The following is a 22,325-nucleotide window of genomic DNA, read 5'->3' on the forward strand; positions in this document are numbered from 1 at the left end:
AGCATCTGCCTTTTGCCTTTATTTTATTTTTTACTATTAACTCACTACACCAAGGCTTTCTCTTCTATTTCTACTCTCTGGTGTGATGCCTGAGGCTTTTTTGACTTCTTGGCATAAATCATTCCATTTGTTTTCCTTTGCACATTTCTAGCTGTCACATTTGTTGTTTTCCAAGGAAGATATCAAAAAACATATCTGACACTCCTAATTAGGCTTCCTAGCTTTGTTGTTTCAAGGCCAAATAATTTCAGGGAGTCCATTTTTTTGGGGGGGGTTTCTCCATGGCAATTCGAAATGCAGATACAAATGCATGTGAATAAGAGAAGTATTTTAATTTTATAGATAACTCAGAGGTGGTAAATATAGATTTATCTTATATAGATTTTTAGCTGTTGTACTTAAACACTAATTTGTACAGAAATTGTTACTGGCATATAATAAAGGAATTAATTGTGGACTGAGTAGAAAAACAGAAACTCTGTAAAATAATTGCCATATTTTATATATTGAAGTTACATACAACTCGTGCATGCAAGCACACGTGTATTTACTCAGCAAACATACTTGCCTTTAGGTCACTATGATGCTGATGGAAAATCATAATTTAGGAAGTTTTGTTAATTGCAAAAGGAATTAGAATCTTCTCTGGTAGTTCCTTCTAAGGGCTATTTGGGAGTTTAGATGATATTGATATTTTTTCAATTAATTATTATGAAATATAAGGAAAATATAAAATATGCATGAAATGCATTTATTTAATTTATTTTTATAAAAAGAATAATCAGGTGATTCCCACACAGATTAAAACAAAGAACAGAAACCCAGAAATCCCCTATGTGCTCCTTCCTGTTACTGACTTTTTAACTTTTCTCTTTAGCTTTGCTTTGTAGTTATGCATTCTCAAATAATTAGTTTACTTTTGCCTTTTTGAAATTTATGTAAATGGAATCATGCAGTATGTATTTTTTGGTTTGGCTTTGTTGCTGTTGTTACTCAAACTTACCTTATGTCTGTAAGATTCATTCATGAGTTGCACAATCACAGGGTTATTCATTTTCTGCTTTATACTATTCCATATGAGCAAATCACCATTTGATTATCCATTTTGCTGTTGAGGAACATTTGAGTTATTCTAATTCGGGGCTTTTACAAAATTTTGCTACGAACATTTTTGTCTACATGTCTTCATTGCTTGCTGTGTCCCAGAGGTGCCATCTGGTATAATTTTCCTTTTTCTTGAAGACCATATTTAGGAATTTCTTAATGAATCAAAAGGTGGCATACTCTATTAGACTTTGCTTCTTTGAAAATGTCTTTATTTCATTTTTTTCTGGGGATGGAATTATGTGAGGAATTTTCCTTTAGAACTTTAATGATTTTTTTTGTTGTTGTTGTCTTTTGGCATTGTGTATTAGAAAGTTAACTACTTAACTGTCATTCCTTTGGTGGCAAAATAACTTCTTTCTCTGGCTTCCTTTAAGATTTTCTAGCTTTCTTTAATTTTCTGCCATTTATCTATAATGTTATTAATACATATTTTGTTTGGTTTTTCTTAGACTCCATTGTGCCTCTTGAATCTGAAGATTGACATGTTTCATAAGCTTTAAAAATTCTCCATTTAATTATCGACCTTGTCTCCTTTCTTTTCTGGCACTCCAATTAAATGTGTAATCAACCTTCTTACTGTTTCTTCTCTTACTCTAATTTGTAAGTTTCATAACTTTGTCTTTCCTTGTCTCCTTGTGGATAATTTTTAGGGCCTATTTGAAATTCACTGATTCTCTCTTCAGCTATGTCTAATCTGCTATTAACACTAGCCCTTGGGTTCTTACTTTATTATTGTCTTTCTGGTTTCGTAGCATCAAATTGAATCTTTTTTACGTATAGAAGGTCTCTAGGTTCTTGTTGACATTTTTAAGATCAGCTTTTATCTCCATGAACAGTCTGCCTCTGCTAACTCTAGTTTCTGGATTCCCACAAGTGCTATGCCTATTGTTTCTTAAGTCTGTGAGTCCTGGCTGTCATATTGTCTAGAGAGGTACATTACAATCCTTGATGGTTTACTGAATATTTTATTTAAAAATTTACCTTCAGGAATAATTTGAAACTAGAAGTGAAGCTCTCTTTCTTTACAGAGGATTTTATTTTCATTCTCTGGGCATCTGGCGGGGGGTGGGGATTAGCAGTCCAGGACCAACGCTTAAAGATTCTCTGGATCTTCAGAGTATAATCTTGACCTCTCTTTCCAGTGGAGACCTTTGGGTCCTAAACAAGAGAAAGGATTGCTTTAGTGCTCTTGTTACATTGACCACCTTTGAACTCTGTTTCCTGATGGTGATACTCCAGGTCCCCACACGTGGAGGCCACACTCCCCCTTCCCTCACCTCTCCCCACTCTAGCTCTTGCTGCAGCTGCCCTTCTAAGTCTGAACAGGCCCCTGGGGTGGAAGCATCTCTGGCTCACCTCTGAGCTCCATTCCTCTCCTGTACCTCCCAGAAGTTTACTTCTGCCTTGTGTAGGTCTGCTACACTTTTTATTAGATGCAGTTTTTATGTTTTTTTCCAGGCTTTCTTGTTATTTTCAGTAGGAGCATTTCAAGTTCATCTAGTCTTTTATTACCAGAATTGATATATGTCAGACTTTGGCCTTTTAATAATCAACTGCTATTCAGTGCTGCCAGTGGGGATGAGCATTCGTTAATTTACTCACCCTTTCATTCCACCTGCAAATGTGTGTAGCCTCTTATGTGTTACTTGAGTAAGACATGCTCCTTATCATAAGTGAACTCAGGGGATAGTAAGAAACAAATTTTAAGCAAATAATTAAAATATAATACCTGTATTTATGTAACAGAGTAAAAAGCAGGTGTTTTGGAAATGTAGATCAAGTGAAAGAACAACGCTGCTGAAGAAGCTGGTCTAGAAAACTTAATTGAAACAGAGGTGACCTTTAACATATCAGTTATTGGTATTTTCTTGCCATTTTTAAAGCAATATAGGATCAAAATAGCAGTGTCAGGCATAATGAGGAATATAAAAATTACTCGTACCCACCAGTCAAAGTTAAATCATTTAAAATTTTCTTGATAGATGAATATTAATACGTTACTGTATCTGTGTTGGTATAGATTCGTGTATTTTGCTTCTATAACTAGCATCTCCTTTCTTTACCCATTCCTACCCCCTCTCATTATCTAAAAAACAGAGGCACTGGGCTTGTAAAATCTTCATTTAAAATTATTCACTTGTTTAACTATGACCACCATTATCTTACCAGATTTCATATTAGTTCTGAGGGGTTTCAAGTTATTCTCTTGCATTTTATAAATATATAATAATATTAGTATATAAGTGTAATTTTGTTTGCTGTCTAATATTCTAATATATTTTGTTTGCTTCATATCAGTTGCAATTATAATGCACTGATAAAATTTCCAAAAATATGTTCAGTAATAATAGTAAATAGAAAGCATTTTTATCTTCTTTGTGATTTTATTAAAGTTGCCTTAAGATACACATTCTGTATAAATCCTCTTGAGAAATGATCTAGGAATGAGTATTGAATTTTACCATATCCCTTTTTAATATCTGATAAGGTAGTTCTATCATTTTACTCCTGAACAAAGTTAGATGTGTGTTCATTGATTTTCTACATTTCTGATTAACCTCATTTAGTTGCAGTAGATTGCTTTAATGTATTAATGGATTTGTATCCTTAGATTTTGGCCTCTATATACATACAATTAATCTACTCTGTGTGTGTGTATGCATGTGAGTATGTGTGCATGTTATCTTGGTTGGATTGTATTTTGACTGTCAGCTTTCAACTGTCTATTTGTTTTAGAATAATTATGAGAGCATAGAGATCGTCAGCTTTTAGAAATGGTGAGAAAAGTCAATCATAAAACTCTTGTTCAGAAATTTGGAGGGAGATAATTATTTTCCCATTTTTATTCAACTGTTAAGAATTTCATGCTCTGCTTGATCAATTTCAAGAACATTTTCTCAAATATTTAATACATTTTATTGAGATTTTCAAGTATATTAGTAGAATCTATATCATTTCATCATTTTCATCTAATTTTTACCTTATATCCTTGCCTGAAGTCTTAATTTTTTTAATATTTTTTCTTAGTTTGCTTACCTTATCTTCTCTCCATAAGAATCACTTCTTGCATTTATTTTTTCAAGTCACATCTTTATTGTTTATTTAATTGTTATTCATTTACTCCTGCTTCTTTATGTTTTTGTTCTGTAAAAATGTTATTTTACATTTGAGGGCAGTTTTGGCTCAGCTCCTTAAATTTTGTTTTGGAGTATTCTCATTTAAATTATTTCCCAATTAATCTATAATCACAGTGTTGATTTACTCTTCGAGCCAACGGTGATTTATAAAAGTAATTTTAACTTCCCAAGTGCTTAAGATGTGTTATGAAATTCTGGTTTGTTTTACTGTAGTCAGATAATCAAAATGAAAGCAGAGATCAAGAGTGATGAATTTTTATCTTTTAAACTCAAAAATTGAAAGGACATCTTATCATCCGGAATCCACTTTTAGTTTGCATTTTCTTTCCCAAGCAGATAAACAGTTCTCAAGTGTGGGGCGGGGGGGAGAAGAGTGTTTGAAGAAGAGCCAAGTATTAAATATGAATAAGCAAACCCAGGGGGTTCAAGAAAAACCAGAACTTCCCTGTAAATAGAATATGTGGGTTCTTTCCTTTCTTGGCCCAAGTTCTAGGTGAGGCTCAGAGATTTGGGAAGGCTCCCTTCTCCCCCACCTCTCATGTCAATCTGGAAAGCAGAAATTAAATAGAGATGGGAAGCGGGTATATCCAAGGCATGAGAGTGCCTGAGAATACACCCATTTCTCCTGTAGGCTTCACAGTGGTTGGTCGGAAGAGCAACCGAAAGTAACTGAAAATGAACGGGGGGCACAAGGGAGACTGGAAGTAGGGTCAAGAAGCAAGGAGCATGACTCGTGATCTGACAGCCACAGCCCAAGGCAGGTTTTTAGACATAAGAAGGAAAGAGCATCTGGAAAGAGCTAGAGATGGTCAGGTGGTCAGTAAAAGGACAGCAGTGACCACACTGCAGAAACAGATGTCCTCTCCTTAGCTTCAGTCGGCAGATTTAGCAATTGAAAACATAAGATGCACAGTGAAATTTGAATTTCAGATAAATGACATGTAATATTTTAGTATAAGTATATCCTAAATATTGCATGGCATAATACTTTTACTAAAAATTTGGGGTTTTAGGAATTTATATGAAATTTGTATATAATTCAAATTTAATAGGTGGTTTTGTATTTTATCTGATAACCCTCCTTAGCGGGATTTGTGAATGTCCCAACGACGTTAAACAAAAGGTAAGAGGAAGAAAACTCTCAGAGGAAAAACCTTGATTGCCCATGTTTTATGTCTACATGGTCTGAGAAATCACTCAGTTTGAGCTTTGAGTTTTTCTGGGAGTGACCCAATTAAATAGTTTGCATTGGAAATAAACATAGCTCAAAATCAGAAATGTTTTCACTGAAAGAAAAGTGAAGTGTCATTTTTGCATATCCAAAGTGATATCATTTTGAAATTCATAACAATTTTATTTGTTTTTAAGTTCATGTGACAGATAAAAGTTGGCACTTCACAGTATGATGTTTACATCTTTACCCAAAAGACATACACAAGCTAAATTAGGATCTTGCAGTGTTCATTCCAAATCCCTTGTCTTCTCCACCTCTGGTCCAGTAAGCTGGGACCAGGGGGATGAGGCAGGGGAACAGTGTGATGTGACCATCTCTGTGGGAGAGAAGGGAAGTAAGGGGTCCCTGGGAACCAGGCAGAGAGCCTAAATTGTTTACTATAAATGTCTTCCATCTCTTGCTGTGACAACTTACTAATGGATTGCTGAGTTTTAAACCTGGTCCAGAAACTGAAATGGAACAAGGTAGATGGATTGCATCTTGCCTGTTTCTAGCTCACAGCAGTTGTCAGAAAGAAGTTCACGGCTTCTTTTTTATAAGGCTACTCTCTCCCCAGTACGTTTCATTATGCCCTTGTCACGGAGTAGCACATGTCACTATTATATGTCCTTTGGATCTTATCTTGGCATATTTATTCCTCTGTTTTATTACCAGTTTTAGACAGTACCATAGTGCGGATTAAACCCTCGACACCCAGTCACAGAAATACCAATGCATTCATTTAGAGTATTGTCAGCGTCTTTGTGCCATTTCAATATCCAACTTGCCAGAGATGTAGTGAAATTCAGTGAAATACATAACTTTTTTCAGAACTACTGAGAGCCAGGAATTTATATATAATAAGAAAAAGATTATTTTCTACCAGTGAGGTAGCAACAGCAAGTGTTAGAAGGTTAGTCACTTTAACAGATTTTATTTTCCCATTATGAGAGTTATAGGATGCCTTTCACTTAAAGGGTTCAGTTGAAATCCAAGAGGAAAACCTCCAGGGGAGTGAAGTTCTTTATATGTCTCTTTAATTTAAAAAGATTGTGCTTTGGGATTGACTCACTCTTGATGGGTGGGGAGGTGGACTTCACGGAGCCAGCAATCTTCAGTGTACTGTAGAGTCTGATATTGGCTGTAGAGTTTAACAATGAAGTGATGGGAACCCGTAGGGGTTAACTTTCCCTACATGGGGATGTCCCCCAAAGCCGCCATTGCTTTAGGCATCCTTGAGACAGGGCATCACTTACATTCAGGGCATTTATCATAATTATTTAGGACCAAAAATGTCATTCATTGGTGCCAGGCTACATGAAATCGTAGAGAAGATACGCTGTCACTCATCACTATACCAATTTCATGGATTTGGGGAGGCCGGGAGAAGAAAGATACCTGGTTCATTTGCAGTTCCTGTGCCTCTGGGCACTGGACCTGTCAGCACACAGGGCCTTCCTCGAGGTTCTGAGCAGAGGTCTGCTCGAGGGCTTGAGGATACGGGGTAAGAGTCGGGGTGAAGCCTTCACCCCAGTTACTGCCTGATTTCTGACCTGTTCTAAACAGTCCGAAATGGAGAACGTGTGATCTGGTCATTTAAGGATCCCATATGGCTACTTTCATGCTATACTCTCAGAGTTGAATAGCCGTGACAGTGATCCCATGTCTTATAAAGCTGAAAATATTTACTCTCTGGCTGTTTACAGAACTTGTTTACAGAACTCGCCCATCCCTGATTTAGAACCTCCAGAGGAGAGGACTTTGTCTTCCCCATGCTCTGGGACCACAGTTTGACTAGGAAATTCTGGGATTAAATACGATTTCTCAGTGCATACCTCCCTCCACCTAGGGCCCTTGATGCCCAGCAAGACTTGTGTTCAAATTCTGCCTCTGCTTCTGCCCTGTGTGACTTTGACAAGTCGCATAATTTCTCTGAAATTCCATTATTTTATGTGTAAAATGGAGACACTTCCCATTTTGAAGAAGTGCTATGACCTTGAGTGAGAGAATGTCCAAAAGTGCACAGTATGCTGCCAGCCATGTGATGGGCACCCTGTGCATGCTATTTCTTGTTTCCTTGTTCTCTCCAGATTGAGGGCACATGTGAATGTACAGATTCTTCTGTGTGGACAAATGTCCATGTGTATAGTGGGAAAATTCTTTGTCGTTTTAGCACATTTCTGTATTTTATCACGAGTCTTTGGGAAAAGAATGCTTTTGTTCACTACATCCTAGGTTCTATTCAGAGGTTTTTACCAAGTGCTTCCTAGTTCATTTCAAACTATTATTTAAGCCAGTTTTCTGTGGGATTGCCCATGGTTATGGTAATATCAACAATTTCCAACAACCCTTTCATGGGATTTTTACAAAAATCAGGGAACAGTGTTTCAGAAATGGCCCTCCAGGGTAGCATTTCCCTGTGCAAAATCAATCTCTTACCTGTGCTCCAGGCCTCAGAGATCAGACCTCTCAAGGATGCTAAAACTCCCAGAAATGTAGGCCGGCAGCCTTGCTGCTGAATGTGCCCCTGTGAACAGCATTGCAATAAGCTGGAGACATAGATTGATTTTGTTAAATATTGTGCTCCTGCTGTAGAATCGCTCTCATAGCCCCCATCCAAAGCAGCACACTTGCTCAGTGTCCGTTTTGTCCAATTTGAAAGACCTCATTTCCATCTACGTCTGTCCACCTATTTTGGAGAGAGGCAACTAAGCCATCTAGACTGAAGAAATATGTCTTGAGTTAATAAATGTTTTCTTCCAGACATTCACTTAAACGTTGTGCCATGAGTATCCATCCCCGGGAGGTGGGATGCAACACAATGTCATTATCCTCAAAGTACAGATGAATGATGAGTGAGGCGATGGGGCAGCATGATGTAGTTGACAGTTCACAGTCAAGACTCAGCACTCAGAAGCAGCAAGTGACACCTGGATGCTTTTGCTGTGCCTGTGGGACCGGGTGTGCTGAGACCTTGGCAAATATCTGTCCCCTTTCATTCTCCTTCTCGTGTGCCTTTTGTGCACAGATGTCACTCCCCATTTCATCGTGTTTCCACATCACCTTTTCTGCCGGAATGGACCCCGTGTCCTCCCCTCCTCCCCCTCGTCCCCACCTCCTTCATCCTCCTACCTTCCCTGCTGTCTTGCCTCCCCTTCCTCCTTTTCTCTTCTCATCCCACCATATTGTATTTTTGTAAGTTGCCTTAACTCCCTTTTGCAACAAGAAGGGTGACAATAGATATGTATCAGGTAGAATTGTAGAAACTCAGAGTTGGGAGTATTGCAAGATCTCAGTTGAGTGAGCGAGGTTTACTCGTATCCATGTTGATATGATTAAGCTTCCAAAAACAAGTGAATCTTTGTCCCCCATCACAAACACCTAGCAAATCGAAAAGTATAATAGATTAAGGTTGTGGGGTTTTTTTTTTTTCACATCACATCCACACCAAAACTTTGGACATACGTTTCATAGCTCGGAGCATCTTTCCCCCTGATGAAGACTCCAGCATTATTCATATCAAACCTGTATGCTCTTTATTTAGTTGCATGGACTAAAGTCATTCTTCACTTGTATTCACGCACAAATAAAACTTTGATAATTGGCACTCACAGCACAAAAAGAAGGCAGATAATCACCCTGGTTTATATGCTCTGGTGAAAACTCAACACTTGAGAGTTTTCTAGATTCAATGTGAATGTAATGCTGACCAAAACTTCTAGATCAGGATTTTTCAACATAAGGTCAAGACCCATCAGAGCAGTGCTTTGCAGTCATGGCTGCACAATGGGGTCACCTGGGAAGCTTTTTAAATAAATAGCATTGCCCTTACCCCACATCAAAGATTCTGATTTTTTGATCTGGAGTAAGGACCCTGCATTGCTATTTTTCAAAAAACTCTTCAGATAACTCTAATATTAACTTGGGTTAAGAACCACCATACTAACTGGTCTTGAGTTATATAGTCAACTGTGAGTCACATCAGGGTTTTATTTTCCCTTTTAATGAACAGTGAGAATAAAATGGAATAGAAAATATCAGTATGCATTTCATGTAGAAATGATGGATACTCTATCAAGAGGCTTTTGTTTCAGTTTCATGTATTTTAGAGTGGATGCTGTCACTATTGAAAAATAATTTCTTACTGTGGGTTGTAGTCAAAGACTGAAAAACAATGTTTTAGATAATCTTTAACAGAGATGGTATGTTGATAGTTGCCTGGGGAAGATCAGAAAATCTCCATCTGTCCTAAGAGAGAAGCCTGATAGAACTATTTTTAAATGCGTGTAGGGCACGCAGAGGTATTGCCAAGTGTTCTCTGTGCTATCAAATGTTTCTTGCCTATTTATAGAAGCCCTTACACATTCTTTGAGACACTGAGCCCGACTTTACCCTCTCCTGTAGGTACCATCACTGCTTAAAAGTATTAAGTTACATTTCTTAAAAATGTCTTTTAGTTCAGCCTCCTCATTTCCGAATCCGCTCATTCTAACCCGTAGTTTGGGCGAATTTAAGGAAGATTTACATTTCAGAAGAAAATATGGGAGTGGTGTGTGCTAATGCCTCTAATGCCTCTAATTTAGTGAAAGATGACCTTCCTTCTTGCTTCTTCTTGCTCTGTAATGTAACTGACTGTGTTTCCGTTCCCATTTCCACATTAAAGTTCTTAAGAATAGTGACGTTCTCATTTACCACTACAGCCCCAGTGCCTAGCACAGCTTTTGGCATATATTCAGTCTCTCAAAATGTTTCCTCAATAAATAAATAAAGACAACATCAGAAGCTATAATCATTTTTAAAATTCACTTTTGTATTCTAGATTGCAACCAAGCCTTCCTGCTGTTCACAGTCTAAATTTAGTTTTGCACATTCGATCAACAAGTATGAGCCTAGATGTGTTGTACCTCCATGGGGTTATATATCTAAGCTCCTGCCATCATAGTGCTTGTTATAAAAGTCCTCAATACCTAATTTTGGAATGACTTAATTAGTACAAACATGATTAATATACCCACTTCCTAAGGCATCTAGGCAATTTCTTGCATGTAAATAATGGTGATAGGGGACAGGTTATGTGAAAAACCATACGGGAAGAGTTTTTAGGAGATTTTGTTAAGCTGAAAAACATGATTGCAAGAAGTGGGGACTGGGAGTAGTCACTGACTCCTTGTAAAGAGCCTGCAGATCTGGTCTGGCCTGTGGAAATCAAAGATGGCTTAGCTAATTTTGACAATGAAAATGCGTAACCTCATAATCCAGGATGTATTTTTGGTGATAAATTAAGTATCACCAGTCACAAGTATTTAGAAAAAATCTCAAAATGCTTTACAGAGAAGATGTTACACTAGTAAGACTAGAAGTCATATTTACAGGAACAAAGTAAGAATCTGAAACAGGGGCTTCCCTAGTGGCGCAGTGGTTGAGAGTCTGCCTGCTGATGCAGGGGACGCAGGTTCGTGCCCTGGTCCGGGAAGATCCCACATGCCGCGGAGCAGCTGGGCCCGTGAGCCATGGCCGCTGAGCCTGCGCGTCTGGAGCCTGTGCTCCGCAATGGGAGAGGCCACAGCAGTGAGAGGCCCGTGTACCACACACACAAAAAAAGAATCTGAAACAAGATGTGAGTTGCTTTGACCTCTGTTGTGGTATATTCTCTGCTGCCGTGTTCAAGAACTCTTCATGAGCTTTTACAGGTCCCTCTCCTCCACAAATATTTAAGCTCCAGTGCAGAGAGAGTAGAGTATAATGGGTAAAGAGTTCACGCCCTGAATCCTAGCAGCCTCGGTTTGAAACCCAGCTCTGCCACTCAGTAGCTACATGATCTTACGTCATTAACTGAACCTCGCCGGGTTGCAGTTTCCACACATGTGCAATGGCATTGAAAAATAATAGAACTACCTCGTTGGGTTGTTATGAGATTTATGAGTTCATCCACGCACAGTGCCTGACACATAGTAAGGACTCCATAAATGTTAGCTCTGGTCATGATTGTTACATGCTTAGTGAAAAGGAGTGTTGTGGCTTCTGCACTCATTTAGTGTGCTTGTCATTTGTCATTTCTCTTTACTGTATAATTCATTCTCCAGTTTTCCTCAGCTTTGCTCTGCAAGGGACCTGACTGCTGGGAACCACATTTCCTGGGCCCCCTTGCCCACTGGCTTCAGAAGAGATTGAGGCTGGGAGGCCAGTGGTCTCTCGGCTTGGGTAGCGTCACCAGCCAAGGCTACCTCTTTTACGTTTCTCATCACTCTCTAAACAGAGCCTCCCCCTGGGCTCACAGGTCCTACTGGAAGACACTGTTCCAAGGCTTCCTCCCAGCCTTCTGCTTTAGGAGTGAGGCCAATACAGAAGAAAACAGAACAAGAGGAAAAAGACAGATTGTAGATTTAATCCTGGATCCAACTGTGCCTGAAGGTTATATATGACTGGATTGTTAAATATATGCACCTATAAAAATTCTCCTTTTTGCTTAAGTTATTTTGATTGCATTTCTTTCACTTGTCACTGTGTGTATCCTAACCCAATGTCTCCTAATTCCTGAGAACTGTTTGAGACGCTATCACAATATGGAGCAATTAGCATTCTCATTGAATACTTGTTTCTAGAATTCAGATAACTAGTATTTACTGTCCTGCTAGGATTAAGAGTATAAAGATGAGCAAGATGAGCATGGTCCTTCTTTTTGATAGCACAGCAGTGACTAATTAAATGTTTTCAAAAATGTTAACTTTTACCATACTTATTCTAAAATGTTTTCTCTGGACATCTGAACATCTTCTCTTAGTTGATGTCTATCTTAAAACTAAAGACAGCTCATCCATTTTAATACAAAGAAACTAAAATGCAAAGCAGGGACTTTGGGAGGAAAGTTTTCATTTATTTTGATAAAGTAAGTATCGACATATTTTTAGTTGTTCTTTATGAAACCTTCCCAAGACAGGAGGATTTTTTAGTGCAGCAAGATCAACAGTGTCATGACTACAGGGTAATCACTCATTCTGCGATATGCTTTCTGGGCTCTTTGCTTCTCCATTTGTCTGTGATGATGCCATTTGTCTTCCTCTAATGGATGGGCTTCCTCTCCCTTTCAGTCACTAGCAGAAGGCACTGAAACTTGCCCAAGACATGTCCAAAGTTCATCTGCTTTGGGAATTTTTGAATCTTTCATGGTTGATGAAAGTAAATTTATAATCATGATGCAAGTATAAGTGTGGTGTGTGTGTGTGTGCGTGTGCGCGCACATGCGCGCGTGTGCTTTGTCCTTAAACTGCAGTGGTCTTTTAATGTTATAATATATGGTCAAGCTGTAGTTGCTCTGGAAACAGTAACCAAATTTCCTGACCTTTGAGGGTAGGGAGATGCAGTGGTGGCAGCTGTAATCAGAGTTGAGAGATTGATGATAGAATTATAGTAAAGATTAAAGAATAAGTGCTTTTTCTACCTTAATGATCAGGTCGAGGCAATCTCCTCTTCCCCTGTGTCTACCAATATTACCCATCAGAGCCAGGCTGAAGGCTTACTAGTATTCCTTTATTATTTTTAAATCAGTTTACTTTTGGATACTGGATGAGCCAGATTTTGGAGTTCTTGACTATAGCTGGTGTATCATTTTCTACATAGTATAGAATCATACTTTCTGGTATTGGAGCATATAATACCCAGATCAGTGTCCACACAACACAGTATTGTTATTAAGACAACAAATGTGTGCTTTTGTTTGGAATGTGATACCTTGAGATTTTCTCCTTATTCTTTAAGTACATGTTGATCACTCAAACGAGGCATGTAATACATTCTTTCTTCAGGAGGGATCATTTTCTAGGACTTCCGTGACTGGTGGGGAGTTTCTCCGTAGCTTCCTGTACAGCACTGATGGTTCTGCATTGTTAAAGTTTGGAAGATGCACCAAATGAGAAGTTCTTGTATCTGTGTTTATTTTGTTCATACTAAACGTCAGGGGGATGTGAGAAAAGTACAGAATATGGGGGGTGGTGTCCTCACCCTAACTGCTTAGTGAGGGTCTTTGTGCCCAATGGTGTTAAGTTCTGTGGATGTGGACATGGACAGGAAATGATTCCTGCCCTCAAGAAGCTGCTTGGCCTCACGAGGAGAAAATATGTGGGGCTGCTCACTTAGTAGGGGCAGCACAGGAGCAAAGGCAACAAATGCAGTCAAATGTGAAAAGAATAAGGTAGTCCAACGGGATGGGCAGATAAAGAAGCTGGAGGGGAAGCAGAACTTGAGATGGGACCCAAAGGAAAGGCAGACCTAGAGAAAGAGAGGCAACTGTGTTCAGCGTTAGTAAACTTCACAACTTATAAATATGCTGCATTTATTCTTTCAAGTGTGTCAAATACATTAAAACAGAGACAAAGAGAAGCAAATTGTGTGAACAGAGATATAAATGGGGCATGATCTAGTGATTAAGGGGCGTTGAGCAGTCTGGTTATGCTAGGGAAGCAGAAGGTTCTAATGGCTATTCTCTAGGAGTGAAGATGCTCAGGGGATTGTGGGGCTGTGAAGGATGGGCTAGGATACATGGGATTTCTTAGATCCCACATGACATTGAAGGAAATAGGGCTTAAACTCTAATAATTTGAGGTCAAAGTAAAGACTCTAGAATGGTAATAAACAGGGTAACTTGTCACGCAGGGTAAATCATAGAGAGAAGTAACCAGTCAGTAAATGCAAATTGAATTTGGTTGCAAATAAAACCAGTGTGAGACCAACCCCCCGCCCCCAATTCTGTGGAATTGTAGGTGGTGTTTAGTGGTGGTTAAAACGTGTCGGCTCTTGTTTGACTCTTCCATAAGCTCTTTCCTTGGGTTTTTTTTTAAATCTCTGGGTTACTGTCAATTCTGGCCTTTTCAATATGGATATGAATTGAAAAAAGGATTTGGATTTAAAAGCCTATTTTTTTGCCTGTGAAATTGTATAAAGTATGTACAATATGTTGGGTATTTTTTTTCTAATACAGAGCCTTGAGTGAGTTATAGACAAATATTTTTTTTCATCTTGAGAACTTGGCCCATCTTGATGTCATATGTTATACAGATGATGATATAGTAATTTCAAAGCTTCTTAATACTCATCAATACAACTGTGAAGATGGACTTAGCATTCTCAACTCTGAGGGGTTTTTGGTTTTTTTGAAAACACAGCGGGTCATCTGTGTCTCAAAGTTAATACACACCTAATGTTCCTGACGTAGGGCAGTCACAGAGCAAGACCAAATACTCTGGGCACAAAGTGGTAGAATATTATACAGGTTTTGTTGGTGGGCATGTGTTTTTGAAATCAACTGCATTCTAAAATGTACAGTCTTACAGTTTGTCTTTCTTCCTTTTTATTTTTTCCCGAAAGGACCTTCTTAAGAAATGCTACTCTGCCAAGGCATCTTACCTCTTCCAACAGGATAAATTCTATGATGTCAGCTATGATACAGGAGACAAGTCTATCCAATGTAGCAGAAGACCAGACGCATTCAAGTTCTGGATGACCTGGAAGGCCCTGGGCACATTAGGCCTTGAGGAAAAAGTTAACCGTGCTCTTGCTTTATCTAGGTACTTGCTCTGTGTGTGTGTGTGTATGTGTGTGTGTCCATGGCTGTCTAACAGAAAGATGTTCTTCCATATATGTATTCCTTCTTTCATCTAATAACCATTTTCTCAGTACCTAGTGTGTGTTAGGAATTGACAACAAAGCAGTTCTACCCTCTGCCCTCCAGTATCCCAACCTAGTGAGAGATACATCCAAGTGACAAAGCAGATAAAATACAGGTGCACCTAGTTTTTGGTAAAGGGAGGTACACGGTGCTCCAGAAGCGCTCGGGAGGGTTCCCTAGTATGTTCTTGAGGGATGTTGGCAGAGGTTTCCTGGAGGGAGTGGCATTCAACTAAGACCCAATGAAGAAAGGGGAGAAGATTGATTGAGGAGGAGGGAGCACCAGGCCCAAATCTCTGGGTGTGGGAGAGATCCTGGTGACTTCAAGGACCCGAAAAGACGGTCTGTGAGAATGTGGGGCTGGTGGAAAGACATACAGGTAAAGGTGATGTGGAAGCACCGTCATTGCTGCCTTCTTGTAACGTAAGGACAAAGCTTTTGAAACCACTTTCAATGACACTAGAAAAGCTCTTGAGATACAGGTGCTGGGTGCTTGCCACCAGAGCAGGATTCTGCTGGTAAGCTTGGACCAGTGTGTGTGGATGGCAGGCCATGGCCAAATGTAGTTTTAAATGTGATTTGTTGGGCCTGAGCTCCATTGGGTTAACCTGGATTGTGTTTTAAAAAATCAAACATTTAAACATTCCAAATATTTTAAAATAGGGAGACCGTCAAAAATCTAGATTTGTGGTTTCTCTCAAAAGATCAGAGTGCTCTCTGTCCCACCTGATGACAAGGCACTGAACATGGTGATGCCTGACTCTGGAGACCCACAGTGCCCTCCATGCCCCCTGGTTTTTGTTGAGCCTATTTTACTCTGGCACAGAATGCTAATAGCCGGGCCTCAAAAGTTAGCTCCACCATTTACAAGCTTTGTGACTTGGACAAGTTGCTAAAACTTTCTTTACCTCCATTGCATCCCAGTAGGATGGAGGTAACAACAGCTTCGAACTCAAACAACTGTTAGTAGAATTAAATGAATTGATATTTGTAAAACACCTAGGATGGTGCCTGGCATATACCACATGCTGTATGAGTTTTATTAGTTATTATTTTCTTACTTGCTTGGCCACTAGAAGCATCAGAGTTTGTGATCTCTGGTTTGGATAATCTCTCCAGTGTCTCCTTAAGAGATTTAAACAATTTCCTCTCTCTATAGGGAAGTGGTATGGGTGCTCTATGCGCCTCTCTGTGTGACAGTGGTGCTCTGAGCATCCCTGAGGACTGTCTAAAAACCTAGTATCTTAAAGCAGCAATCGTTTATTCTAAGAGGTCTGCAGGTTGGCTGGAGTGGCTTCATCTCATCCTGAGGCGGCTGTAGGGGTAGGAGGAGGGTCTGGGTCTCCTGCCTGCATGTCTTGCATCTTCCTTGGACCAACAGGCCAGCCAGAGCCTGGTTTTGTGATGGTGGTAACAGAAGCCCAAGAAGGCAAGCATACTTTAAGCTCCTGATTGCATCATGTCTATTAGCATTCCAGTGACCAAAGGAGATCAGATGGCCTAACTCAATGTCAGATGGCCAAACTCAATGTCAAGAGGCAGAAAGAACAGCAAGGTTACATGGTGAAGGGCTTAGATATAAGGACAGGGAAAAAGATGGCTTTGGCACTTTCAGAAGACTATTAGAAGTCAGCAATTCTGGTGATTTTGGTTTAAAAAGTAGTTTGAAAAATCTGTAGATACTGTGTCTGTTGGTAAGCAACAGAAACCTTCATTCAAGGTATTATAAACAAAGAAAGGTAATTTATTTGCTCATGTTAACTGATAAGCCAGTGTAGTGATGACTATGGAATGGCTTATTCTAGGGGCTTAAACAATATCACCAGGCCTTAATCTCTGTCCATCAATCAGGTAGGCTCTCCTCCATGTTCAGTTTATTGCTTTGTAGAAAGGTAGCTGCCAGGAGGGTCAGATCTATAGCCTCCCAGGTTCAACTTCAAGGTCAAAAGGAAAGAGTGCTCCTTTCTTAACAATCCCAAGGAGAGTTTTAATTCCTTCTGAATGAGGCAAATGTCCATATCTGAATCAATCACTGTTGCCAGGGAAATGTGATATTGAGTCACATGCTCTCCCTTGGCACTGGGAAGAGTGTCAACTCCTCCTACGTATATAGAATATACTGACACTGGGTGAGGAGTGTACCTCTGTTAGAAGCAGGGATAAAGTGCCTTCGTCAGAAGTGGGGAGATAACTATACAGTGGTGAAAACATGAAACTGTCTACCACAAATATCCATAGTTGCCCATTAAACTAAAAGTTCAGAAAGCTCTGTTCCCTTGTTTGTATTTTTCTCATACCATTTAAGTATGCTAGACTCTGCATTATTTTATCAAAGCTGCTAAGTAATTCGATGACAGGTGTCTTGAAACAAGGCTAGATGTAAATATTTGATGATCGTATTTATCACAAAGTTAACATTCATCTCAGGGTGGAATTTAATTTATAGTCTAAGGTTACTTCCTAATTTTGCAGAGAAATATCACAGGAGGATAAAAGTAAACATTTCAATTCAGTTCAACAGCACATTGTTTGTAAATGTTTGTCAAGTTGAACTGAATTGAATTAACATTTCAGCGAGCATCACTGCAGACGCTGTGACCTATATTTAAAATAATCCCTTTTCTGTCATTCCATTAGTCATAATGGTCTTCTTGCCTTAACTTTCCACATTCTTGATATCCAACAGTCCATTCCTGGGGTGGGCAAAAGCCATCCTCTTCCCCCATCCCCAGCGACAGGTGCCAAGGAAGAGTCCTTTTAGGCACGTCACTTGGAATGAATGTGAAATTATAAACTTGGAGAACGTTTCTCTGGGATTAAGAATTATTTCACATTAGCAACACAAGTGCTTTATTTTCATGATTTTATGTCCTTTCAAATTGAACGTGGTTCTGCTTTTTAGGAAAGAGGAAACATTTTCTGAATTCTGAGGTCTGTTCTATTAGTTGGAGCCTATGTGCAGTTGTGCACTGGTAAACTGTTTCTCAGGAGGGGAAAAAGGCCCCAATTTGTAATGTCTGCCAATTTCCATGGTGTAAATATTCCCACTGTGGAAAATTGCAAGCTACCAACAGTTGCAGCTGGTAAATTTCTGATTATTTAACAATTGGCTCTCACTAGCCAGTACAAACTAACTCTATACTACCATTGATTATATGAGCCAGCATAATGAGTTCAAACCACTGGCAGGTGGGAGTTAAAATACCATTTCTCATCAAGCCTACTGACCTGCAGCCACTTGTTTTAGAGTTTACCTAATAAAAATGATTCTCATCCACTGTCAAAAGACTCTATTTGGCTTAATTTCTAGGTCAGACCAACACTGTTTTTTCCCCAAGAAGTATGATTTTCTCCAGTAGATAACAACTCTAGCAAAGTAAAGCTGCAGATGACAATTGTGTTACTATTTGTGGTGCACATCTGTCATCAGCAGCCTAAGGGAGATAAGATGTCCATTCCCACAGGCCCTACCTGGGTCAGGTCTCTTAAACACAGAGAAGGCTGTGCAAGTCTTTTCCCCTGGCATATTGCAGTAAGGATTGCACTGATTCCATAGAAACAACATTTCCATGTTCCTGAATCTGAATGGAACTTAGTTTTAAAATTTGTATATTGACCTTAAGATGTAAGGACCAGATTTTGATGGACCAATGGACAGCCATCACCCTGATCAGATGTTCCCTCTTCCCTTGGGAAAGCAAGAGCAGACCTTTTCAAGAGGACAATGATTCCTATTGTATGAGTTGTCAGAAATCCAGCAAGAAGGAACTAATTAGTTCCTAGAAGATCTCTGAGGCTTTCCCTAATTTCCATTTGACCCTTGTCATTCCAATGGATGAGATAACATTTCTCTCAAGAAATATTAATGACAAAAAACTTGCTTTCTCCTTTGGTTGTTGGAAAACCAGTGACATTGGGAACCTAAAGCAGCATGTGATTATTAAGCATAATTGAAACCCAGAAGGCTGAGGTTTCTTAAAACCACCATTTCGGGCACAAGGTGATTGTGATCTCTGATATCTAGTTAGAAAAGTTGAAAATGTGTTACAATACCCAGGGCTACTGGTTGCTGAGGGCACCTTGTAGGCCTTTGTTACAACACTCAAGTTAAATGGATATTCACTAAGGGGTAATTTTTAAAGCAAATCTAGAAGAGTCATGTGCGTAAGTCTTTTCAAGAACAACAAACAAACAGGTCAGGAACTCCCATTCTGCTATGTTGCTAGGTCTCCAGTGTATCATTTATCTATTCCTCTGACACACAACCTCTGTAATCTCTCAGATGGAATTCATTTCACTGACTTGCATGAACACTGAGGGATTTATTGGTACCAGTATGGAAAAAGTAAGCAGTAACACAAGGCAATTTTGTGCTAGTGTATCTCTCTAGGTGAGGAGAGGGAGAGAGTCTAGAAGACTATAGAAGGGCCAACGTTTTCACTTTTTCTTTATATTTGTAATTTTAAAAACATCACAGTGCTGTAAAATGTAGCATATAGGTGTCTGTGATGAATCACACATGCCATGCAATATGTTCTCATATATGCAGAGCATACAGAAAGCATATGGAAAAAAATCCCAGGAGTTCTGGGAGGTTCCATTGCATCAGAAGAAATTTCAAATGAGATGAGACTGGGAGAGGCACTCGGTCCAGAGCGCTCCAGGGAGACTCCAAGTGGCTGGTGAATTGAGAAAGGGACTGGAAAGGCTATTTCTGGAAAGGAATATATGTCCTGCAAAAGGGCAAGTGAAATGCACAACTGTTAAATGGACTCATGGAGCTAAGGAGGGAAATGTTTCAGAGCAAGATTTCATTAATGTACATTTCAAAACTAAGCCAGGATCTTAATAAAATGAGTTTTTTACCCAGTAGGATTGGTGAAAACTTACTAATGTGTATTTTTTTCTCTCTTCTCTCTTTTTGCTAAGCTTAGTGGGAAGGACTGTGAATTTTATGATGCTATTGTTGCTTTTTGAACCCATTTACGTGGATGCCTTTTGGTAGAAGTGTTTTATGGTTCCTGAGTTTTATCAAAAAACTCAATGTATATCTTTTTTTTTCTGGCTTGTATCAGATAAGAATAGAGTTGTTGTTGTTTTTTTAATGTATTTTATCTTTAGGCTGTTTCCATATACTGAAAAGTTGCGAGGAATAAATCATCCTATGAATGTAGGCAGAAGTGACTTAAACCTTGTTTGGATCCCCTCCCCCAAAACTCATTTCATTTAAGCATTTATTTAATTTAATTAATTTATTTTTATTTTTGGCTGTGTTGGGTCTTAGTTGCAGCATGCGGGATCTTTGTTGTGGCACATGGGCTTCTCTCTAGTTGTGGCACGGGCTCAGAAGTTGCAGCGTGCAGGCTTAGTTGCCCTGCGGCATGTGGGATCTTAGTTCCCCGACCAGGGATTGAACCTAAGTCCCCTGCATTGGAAGGCAGATTCTTAACCACTGGACCACGAGGGAAGTCCCTAAGCATTTATTTAAGAAGAGGGTAGGAACGCTATAGAAGAGGCACTTTATGCTAGCATTTCTGAACCTATGCTCCATGGTATAATAGACTTCCAGAAGATCTTAATAGATGTTCTTCCAAAAAATGTTTCCACGGTCAAATATGTTTTGACAATGCTAACCAATACATTGGTCCTCTCTTGGAGGTTCAAAGTGTTCATTAGCACATTAAAGGCTCTGAGGGGCTTGTAATATAGAAGCATTTTAAACTTTAGCCAGTAGGCAGACACTGTTGACTGTTCATCCAAAAACCATTCTTCCTCTTTCCTTGCCAACAGAACCTCAATTTTATATAGATAGCAATATTCCAGCTGGGAACATTGACCTAAGCCTATCCCCTTTGCCAGTCATTAGCTTAGGGATGGATATATGACTTAGGTTCAGTCAATAAGATACAGGAAGAATTCTATGAAGGCTTCTGAGGAAAATATTCTTACCTAAATAGAAATTAAGAGAAAATGCATTTTGCTCCAGCCTCCTCTCTTTCTTCCTGGGACACTGTCACATATGGATGTGATGTGTGGAGCTGTGGCTGCCATCTTGTGAACACAAGTGAATTCACTAACACTCTGAACATGGCAGGCTGAAATAATAGAAAATGCCTGTTTCTTGGTGACATTACTGAACTTTCCAACCAGCTCAATAAATGTTCTCATGAATTAAGCCAAGTACACTTCTAATTTTAAGCAAAAGCAATCTAATGGATATGCCTAGCACTGCTCAAATTTATTTGAATGGAACCCTTTCATGTGGGAAACCTATTAACACGGTGTACCAAGGAACATAGTTTGGGAACTCTGGTGTAAACCTTTTACTATTGTTATAACTCTCTATCCAAATCACCTCTACCCTCAGTTCAGTTGGAGTGTTTGTTACACTGGGCTTTACAGATTCTGAGAGTGACTGCATGGGGGCATTGATCAGGCACAAAGCCCAGATCCACGTGGTTAGCAAAGAACAGAGTTTTAACTGAAATGATTCAGCTCTGCCTTAGGATGCCTTTCTCCCAGGAGCAATGTTAGCCAGTTTGACAGATATTTTAAACTGAGACTACGGGCAGTCTGTCGAAGTTTCATCTTAACAGTCTTAATCTGTTGGGGAAGGATTTTACAAATCTAGTTCCACATCTCCATTACGTGCACGAGGAAACTGAGGAGGGCTCAGGTAGTCTGAAGAGTTTGCCTAGAATCACAAAGTTGATCAACTGCACAACTAGAATCTTCTAGAGTCGTTCCCTGGATTTCATAGCCTGGGGGTATCCAGGATTAGTGCAGGCCCCCTCAGAATGGAATCATGGCACTGAGTTAGCAGATTGCCGTTATATTTGTGCCTGAAAAGGTAAAAAAATAGGGTTCATGAAGCTTTCCTTGTATAGATAAAGATTGTATATGTCTATTTATTTTGTTTTGTGATTTGTATTTTTTTTCTTTTATTAATTTCCTTTTCAAAAATTATGAGTCACCACACCTATGAAGCTTTGCAGAGATATAAAAAGAGAGTAAACAGTCTCTACCTCCCCACTGCATCCTGTTTCTTGCTTCCTCAGGTAGACATCAAGGATGTCTTTAGGATGTGGTCTTCCATACTTCATTCCATGCTCATATATACATGTGGAGAGGGATCACTTATGCTTTTTCTTTTTTTTACATTTTCTTAAAAAGAAGAATCATATTATCTACGTTTCTCAGTCCCTTGC

The 22,325-nt window shown here is 39.2% G+C and overlaps 1 protein-coding gene across 1 annotated transcript in view; it reads left to right on the forward strand.

Annotated features, from left to right (window-relative positions):
• GADL1 (glutamate decarboxylase like 1) overlaps nucleotides 1-22,325 on the forward strand; it is a gene marked incomplete at both ends in the record, with an annotated part of 171,503 nt that overhangs the window by 46,938 nt on the left and 102,240 nt on the right. The window contains one exon of the mRNA XM_081247363.1: nucleotides 14,818-15,017. Within this exon, the coding sequence (XP_081103489.1) occupies nucleotides 14,818-15,017 (200 nt within the window). The remainder of the gene's footprint in view (nucleotides 1-14,817; nucleotides 15,018-22,325) is intronic.

Source organism: Mesoplodon bidens, assembly GCF_964165515.1.
Source record: "Mesoplodon bidens genome assembly, chromosome: 10".
NCBI classification, from domain to species: Eukaryota; Metazoa; Chordata; class Mammalia; order Artiodactyla; family Ziphiidae; genus Mesoplodon; species Mesoplodon bidens.